At 38.2% G+C, this 8,328-nt stretch overlaps 1 protein-coding gene across 1 annotated transcript in view; it reads left to right on the forward strand.

The window, feature by feature from the left end:
* LOC107574014 (gastrula zinc finger protein XlCGF57.1-like) overlaps positions 1-7,140 on the forward strand; it is a 10,978-nt gene extending 3,838 nt beyond the window's left edge. Inside the window, exons 3-4 of the mRNA XM_016260486.1 lie at positions 6,674-6,746; positions 6,821-7,140. Of these exons, the coding sequence (XP_016115972.1) occupies positions 6,674-6,746; positions 6,821-7,140 (393 nt within the window). The remainder of the gene's footprint in view (positions 1-6,673; positions 6,747-6,820) is intronic.
* Positions 7,141-8,328: the final 1,188 nt, after the last annotated feature.

An 8,328-nucleotide genomic window follows, 5' to 3' on the forward strand; every position in this document is an offset into this window, starting at 1 on the left:
TCAGCCTCTCTCATTGGACAAGCCCATCTTGAGAGGCGTGAATCTTTGCAGACTTTAAAGGCCGCACTTCATGTGACCCGCCCAGAGTCGGTGGTTTGTTTGAATTCTGAGAGGATGTGAGAAAAACGCTCCCGGACACCCTAAGCTCGTGCCAGGCTTCGGCCTTGTCTTTTCCATTCTCCCAGATTCTCTGACACAAAACTGGTTCTTTTTCATCAAACAACTTCAGCAAAGATCAACTGGAACCTTCAGATTACATCAAACCTTTCTTTCAGACAGATGAGACGTGCAAGTATTCAAACTTAGTCTTATTGATTGATACATTAGGTATCATTTGCACCTTTTTACAAAGGTGTGTTTGAACTAAGAATCTGATGTTTCCCTCAGGGGTAGATCTGCTGAATATGCAAATGGTTCCAAACTTCATATTCTTATTTCTCTTCCCTTTTACTTCATTAAGCTTTAACCCTTTCCTATACAAACTGTGTGTGTGTGTATGTGTATGTTAGACCAGTTTAAGTGTGTATGTGTATGTTAGACCAGTTTAAGTGTTTATGTGTATGTTAGACCAGTTTAAGTGTTTATGTAGTATGTTAGATTAGTTTAAGTGCTTATGTAGTTAATAAAGCCTTACTTATATCACACTTGACGTTGTTCATTGTTTGCTCATAACTGGAGTCACTTAATCATGCAGATTTATGCTACAAGCTCTTTGTAGAATTGTACAGTAAGGAAGTTATTTCCCTTAACCAGGAAATTAATGTTCTTAGAATTGACAGACAGTTGACCCTGAGAGGTCAAGTAAATATCTACAGTGGATCTAAATATTATAATTAATTATAACTAGTTATGATTAATTATTCATATTTCCCCATGAGCTGATTTGCTACAGCACTTAGAAACGACCTCTACAGCCCTGAATGTCAGCGGAGAGCACGTCAACTAGATGTGCCCCAGAGACAGATCCCCTGTGAAGAACTCTTCACCTCAACGACCATCGGCACAAGACCACGAGAACCAGATGAGTCTTCTGCTCAATCTGACCTGTGTTGAGGACTGGAATTAAACCACGCCATGCTGGTTTCGTCTGGTCAGAGGAAAAATGCCCCCCTGACTGAGCCTGGTTTCTCGCAAGGTTTTTTCTCCGTTTCTGTCATGATGGAGTTTTGGTTCCTTGCCACTGTCGCCTTTGGCTTGCTTAGTTGTGGACGGTTGACTTATTGCACAGACACTATTAAAAAGAGCTGAACTGGATGATAACATCATTGAATCATCAATGAACCAGTGTTAATTTTGACTGGCATTTTTTATTTAGTCTTAGTCTTTATCTTGAGACAAAAATTTGTAATAGTCTTAGTCACATTTTAGTAATTTCATAGTTTAAATAGACGAAAAGTCATTGCATTTTTGTCAACTTTTAGTCGTAACTTTTAGTCGTTACTTTTAGTAGTAGAGTTACAGTGAGAGTGAGCTGTTCAGGAAGGGCCTCTGTGGACATGACGTGACTAACAGGATCATCTGTTAACTTCACATGACTTTCAGGAACAGCATCTGTAGAGGCCAAAACACTGAGAGCAGGCCGCTCAGGAACAGCCTCTGGGGGCACAACTGGGACAGCAGGAAACTCTGAGATGCTGGAATGGCCTTAGTGGCCAATACAGTGAGAGTGGGCTGTTCAGGAAGGGCCTCTGTGGATTTCAACATTTTGTGGATTTCAAAATTTCAACCTCGCCCGTTATTCACTTTTAAAAGATCACGAAATCTATCGGATATGATGGTAAACTCGGATGTAGTAAGGAGGAAAAAGTCTGCTTATATACAAGGCTGTTTCCCGTGTAGAAACTGTGACGCCTGCAGGAATTTGGTCAAGTGTAAAGAGTTTATATGTCCAGTAACATGGAAATGTTTTAAAATTACATCTTGTATTACCTGTTCAACTCGTAATGTGATCTATATGTTAAAATGTCCCCGTCAAAAGATATATATAGGAAAATATTTGCGTCAGTTGAAATTACGAATGAATGAACATAAATCTAGTATACAACGTCAAGACATAACCTCTCCAGTAGTGAGACATTTTAACGAATTGGGACATGACATCAAGCAATTGGAATGTATAGGAATAGAGGAAGTTTTTGGGTCACGTAGAGGAGGTAATATAAATAAAGAACTATTGAGACGAGAAGCGTTCTGGATTCATAAACTTAAATCACTGAACCCAAATGGCATGAATGAGGAATTAGATCTTTCTTTAATGAACTATGGTTGGTCGTATTCATTTTTAATATTCTATATAATACATTTAGTATTTACAGTGTGTAAAATAATGATTGATGTATTTCTGATGTTCTTAATTATTGAATTTTCCATTGTTGTACAATTTAAGGTTAATTGGAGTAGATATTGATGATTGATAGGATAAACTATAGGCTTGTATAATAGTGATAAATATGTGATCCCAAATAACTATTGTTTTAGTCACGGGTATATTGTGAGGTGTACTATAGTGGATGTGATGGTTTGTGTTGGATATATGTAAATTATCCAGGGTTTAATCGGAAATGATTTAATGATTGTGGTAATTGAACATTAGCTAACGAATGATGACGTCAATATAATTAGTGATTTGAAAAGTGGGTGGAGGGATTGAATTGCTTTACACACCGAGGAAGGCTTTGAGCCGAAACGTTTGGGCCTTTCCCATTAGTAATGAATGTAAAATAAAAGAAAAAAGAAGATTGTTTTCGTGAGTGCGGATCATAATTTCTTATACCAAGTAACTCAACAGATTGACGCACCAAAATAAAAAGATCAAGCAACGCAAGAGTGCAGTGCAAACGACTTTGTTAAAGTGCCTCTGTGGACATGACATGACAGGCAGGAACACATTCTGTGGACAAGACAGGATTCATAAGTATGGGCATAACAGGAAGGGCATTAGACTACACAGCACGGGCCGTTCTCCTCCTATTCCGACAGATTGTGGCTGCGTGCTTGACCGCCTCTGTAGTATTTGTAGTTAACTTGACCAACACAGGCGGAGAGGCAGTGATCTTGGTCATCTCAGCAGAGACAGGAATTGGCCCGGCAGATGGTGACAAGTCGGGAACATACCTTATAGACTGAGGGACAACATTTGACTTGACTGATTCTTGAATAACAGGAGTGCACTTTCTGTACAGGAATGTTAAATCTGTGAAGACAGAGGTTGACTTAGCAGACTCAGAAATGCCTGGTGCAAACTTCATTGACTGAGTGATGACTGTGGTTTACATTTACATTTACATTTAGTCATTTAGCAGACGCTTTTATCCAAAGCGACTTACAATTAGATTGTCGGTGAACACAATCCACCGTGCCATTCGCCGTTGCCGGCTAAAACTCTATAGGTCAAAAAAGAAGTCATATCTAAACATGATCCAGAAGCGCAGGCGTTTTCTCTGGGCCAAGGCTCATTTAAAATGGACTGTGGCAAAGTGGAAAACTGTTCTGTGGTCAGACGAATCAAAATTTGAAGTTCTTTTTGGAAAACTGGGACGCCATGTCATCCGGACTAAAGAGGACAAGGACAACCCAAGTTGTTATCAGCGCTCAGTTCAGAAGCCTGCATCTCTGATGGTATGGGGTTGCATGAGTGCGTGTGGCATGGGCAGCTTACACATCTGGAAAGGCACCATCAATGCTGAAAGGTATATCCAAGTTCTAGAACAACATATGCTCCCATCCAAACGCCGTCTCTTTCAGGGAAGACCTTGCATTCTGAACAACTTTGCCTCTGTGACCAATGTTGTCAATAAAACTGTTAATTAAATGTGAGATTATTTAAAACCTACTTTTGTGAACTAGTCGTAGGTTTTAAACTCAAAATCAATAAAATCAGTGCAGTACTATTCTCTAGACTCTCTAGGTCAATAATTATAAAAAAATTGTTGAACATTTGCATTTTTACAACTATAAACCAGCCATTTTATAATATGTTCTTTACATTGTGTACCCAAAGGCCTATAAATCATAAAATAAAGCCTACAACATCTCACAAAACTGTGTAAAATGATACATTATTTCATTCTAAACAAGCATGCACAATTTAAGAAAGAAAAATAACACTATAATGGTTGTAAAGGTTAAAAACACTGTTGTATGAGAAATTGTAATTATAACTACTAGATGGCAGCGAAAGACCACTAATGGGCTCATTAAATGCCCTAAAACAGTACTGTTCATCGGTTTGCCTATGGATTCAAGCTAAGACATTATAAAATCACTGTTATAACATTTAAAATCACATTGAATCAAAGTTTACCATTTTGTTTATACAGACATATCAGTTTGTACAATTATGCCAGATTATGACTACAGTGAAACCTGAAAATTACATATTAACTCTTAAAAATAGAAGACTTACAAAACTTATTGCGTCACCTATCATTTATCTCAAATATCTATATCTGCCCAAAATTTGTGTGCATGTGTATGTGTGTGTGTGTGTATAATAAAAGTTTAGAATTTTTAAGATTTTTAATCTAATTCTTGTTATACTTATTCTTATGCATCTTATACTGGCCATTCAACAAGACTGCATTTATTTGATGCAAATATGTTTGTCAGAAATATTATAATCATTTAAAATAGCTGTTTTGTATGTGAATATCTGTTAAACCATAATTTATTCCAGTGATCAAAGCTGAATTTTCAGCATTTTTAATTTAAATTTTTTGTAGACATTAATAGACTTATTCAGCGAGGATGCATTAAAATGATCAAGAGTAACAGTAAACACATTTTACAAAAGATTTTTAAACTTTTAAGCCTTTTTAAAAACTTTTTTTTAAAAGTTGTGATACATTTTTTTTACAAACACTTAAGTATATGCAAAATGTTAATTATTTTACCCAAATAAGAGGGATCATACAAAATGCATTCTATTTTTTTTTATTTAGTACTGACCTAAATAGTTAACATAAAATATATTTACGTATAGTCCATAAGATAAAATAGTTGAATTTATAAAAATGACCCCATTCAGAAGTTTACATGCACTATTTGCCTACACCAAAAAGTAGGGGAGCAGGTGGCTTCTACAGGACACTGGAAGGGGCAGTACCTGTGGCCCTTTGTTAGGGATCCCAATGCGTCGGTCATCCGACGTGAGGTTGAGTGTGACCGACTTAAAGGGAACATCTCGGTTACGTATGGTAACCCTCATTCCCTGAGGGAGGGAGCGGAGATGTCACGTCCCGTTGCCACAGCTCCTGTACCACCGCTGAGCGGCTGGGTCACCGGCTCAGCTCCTCAGCGAATGCCTGAATATGCACTGCAACTGCTGCCTACTTATACTCACGCTGTGATCAGCGGCAGCTGGATGCAATAATCGCATGCCAATGTGCATTGGCTCATTTAGTTTACACTCGAAGTAGATTGGTCTCTCGAAGCGAGATCCCAATTCGTCGGTCATCCGACGTGACGTCTCCGTTCCCTCCCTCAGGGAACGAGGGTTACCATACGTAACCGAGATGTTCTCTGGGTTCTGATTCTGCCTGCAGGTTGTCACTTAAATGCTCACTCATTATGTCACTTATTATGCAAAATCACTTATATGAGGCACAGTTGTGTGGCCGCAGTGTGTGAAAACAACCAGCCTTTAATGGTACAAATCCACCCACTCATTTTTTTTATAATCCCAATAAAACAAAGTCTCTCCAAACGTGCGCTTCCAGATTTCTCCCTACGATGACGTCATACTGGGGAAAGTCCCGCCCATTTGTGACACTCTCTGTCCAATTAGCATAGACACAGCCCTGAGTGAGAAGCAGCAGTCGCCATTACTGTTTTCTTGCTGTAGCTGCTGCAGGCATTACAAGTGTTGTGTGTTGGGTTACACCAACAAACATAGGAATCTCCATAGACTGCTGAGGACACTGTGGTTCAATTTCATTTTCGAAGGAAATGTCCCAGAAAAAAAAAAAAAAAAAGGAAACGTCCAATATGTTTGTGTTAATCATTTTACGCCGGACTGCCTCACAAACTAGGGTCAGTTCAGTGCTGGAGTTGTGCAAAGGTTCCTCCTGAAAGAGGGATTGATAACGCTTCATGCGCGAAAGTCATGCAGCTCATTTGCATTTAAAGGGACAAACACAAAAACGACGCGTTATGGCTCATACCCAAAAAGTTGAAATTTTTACAAACTATAAAACATTATCTGTGGGGTATTTTGAGCTAAAACTTCACATACACACTCTGGGGACAGCAGAGACTAATTTTACATCTTGTAAAAAGGGGCATAATAGGTCACCTTTGACCGATTCCTGATCTTGCTACATGCTCTAAGCGTTGAACATGCTGAGAAAGACTTGTTTTCTGTGGCCACGAAACATATCCTTTCTCAGTTGATAAACGACAGGTTAATTGATCATAATATTAAAAGTTAATTCCATTAGCTAATCCAAATATTATAATTATAACAAGCTATGATACATTTTTGACCTGATGAAAGACAGTGAGGAGAGTGAAGAACTGAGTGAGGCAGAGGAGAAACATCATCATGTCAAAACTTGTTAGAAATCTTCAAATCGCTCACAAACTAAATTTATCAAAAATAATAGCCAAACAGTCTTTCACCTGCTGTCACTGTGGGAAGGGTTTCACAGAAACCCTTAAAATAAAAAATCTTAAACTTCTTATAACAGATCATACTGGAGTGAAGCCACACACATGTGATCAATGTGGGAAGACTTTCAGAACAGCATGTACTTTTAAAATACACCTGTGTCATCATTCTGGAGAAAGACCATTTAACTGTGATTTAAAAATTTCAGAGCAGACATGCTGAAGGACCACCTTAAGGTTCATACAAAAGAGAAGCCTTTTTGTGGAATGGGTTTTAGTCAGCTGGGTACTTTAAAATTACTTCAGAAAAGATACAACGGTGTGAAGGATCATATGTGCTTTGATTGTGGGAAGACTTTTGTTAGAGATGCTGAACTGAAGCTGCACCAGAGAATTCACACCAGAGAACACGAGAGGAGCCACACCAGAGAGAAACCTTGCAAGTGTTCACACTGTGACAAGAGATTGAAACGGCCAGATTATCTGGAAAAAACACGAGGGGAGCCACACTGGGATGACTGCTCTATGCAGTAAAAAACAAATGTCTGGAATCATGGAATCATGCCTGAATTCAGATCCAGCACATTCAAATATGGCACTGTGTCCTCACCAAACATGACTCAATAAAACAAGAAATACAGTCCATATTTTCTATACAAATCTGCCCAAACCAGCCACAACAATGAAACATTATCTAAAGTTGTTACAGTGAACAGAGTTCATCTTCAAGAGATTCTGATCAACTCAAAGATGGAGTTCATCCCAAATCAACAATATCTAATAAGTGCCATCCTTATATAAGAGTTTACTTCATGATATAATTAAAATCATCAAGCTTTATTACAATTTTTGTATTTTGTTCAATTTATACTTTTTTTTTATAGTGAAGGGGAGTGGATTCTTATGCACCATCACCTTCCCTTCGCTCCCTTATATCCTTTTAACCCATGTTTAATCAGCATTTATTAATATATTATCTTTTCTGCAGTGATTAAAACAAATGTAGAATAGAGTTTTAGCAGTGTTGGGGAAAACACATGTAAGGGAATTATGTAATTTAATTACAAAATAAATGTAACTGTAATCTGTTACAGTTATTACGGAAAAATGTGTAATTAATTTAGGCTACAGTTACTTATGAAAATGTTAAAGATGACAAAGGTGGTTACATCTGAATATTTTCACACACACTGTATGTCCATGCGTTATGTATCTTTTTATTTCTTTAACCCAGTCTCTCTTTTTTTTTTACTTTCACTCTCCTAGTTACGTCTCATTGGCCTACACCGCACACCTGACCCCCGTGGCATAAAACTGGAGATTTTTTTTAAAAACTGAATGAGAAAAGTGTGAAAAATTTAGCCTGAAAATGTATGAGGAAAGTCCACTGTTGACTTACCAGCTAAGACTATGTGCCGGTGTAACGCCCCTGTGGACTGTTTATTGTTGCTCTCTTTAGGACCACACGAATGACTTTCTGTCCCTGTCTCACCTCACTCACTACCCGGACAACTGCCTCTGTACATTCTATCAAGTTGGACTTATCGCCACCACACAAGCGCAGTTGTCCGGGGTAGGGATGCACCGATCCAATATTTGTATCGGCTCCAATAGTGCCATTTTTCTCGGATCGGGTATCGGGCAGAGAGAACCGATCCAAATCCGATAATTTTTTCGTTTTTTTCTTGATTGTGCGAATTATTCTGTGTTACTTCTGAAGCC

The sequence above is a fragment of the Sinocyclocheilus grahami genome, unplaced genomic scaffold, assembly GCF_001515645.1.
Source record: "Sinocyclocheilus grahami isolate Dianchi unplaced genomic scaffold, SAMN03320097.WGS_v1.1 scaffold2091.1, whole genome shotgun sequence".
NCBI classification, from domain to species: Eukaryota; Metazoa; Chordata; class Actinopteri; order Cypriniformes; family Cyprinidae; genus Sinocyclocheilus; species Sinocyclocheilus grahami.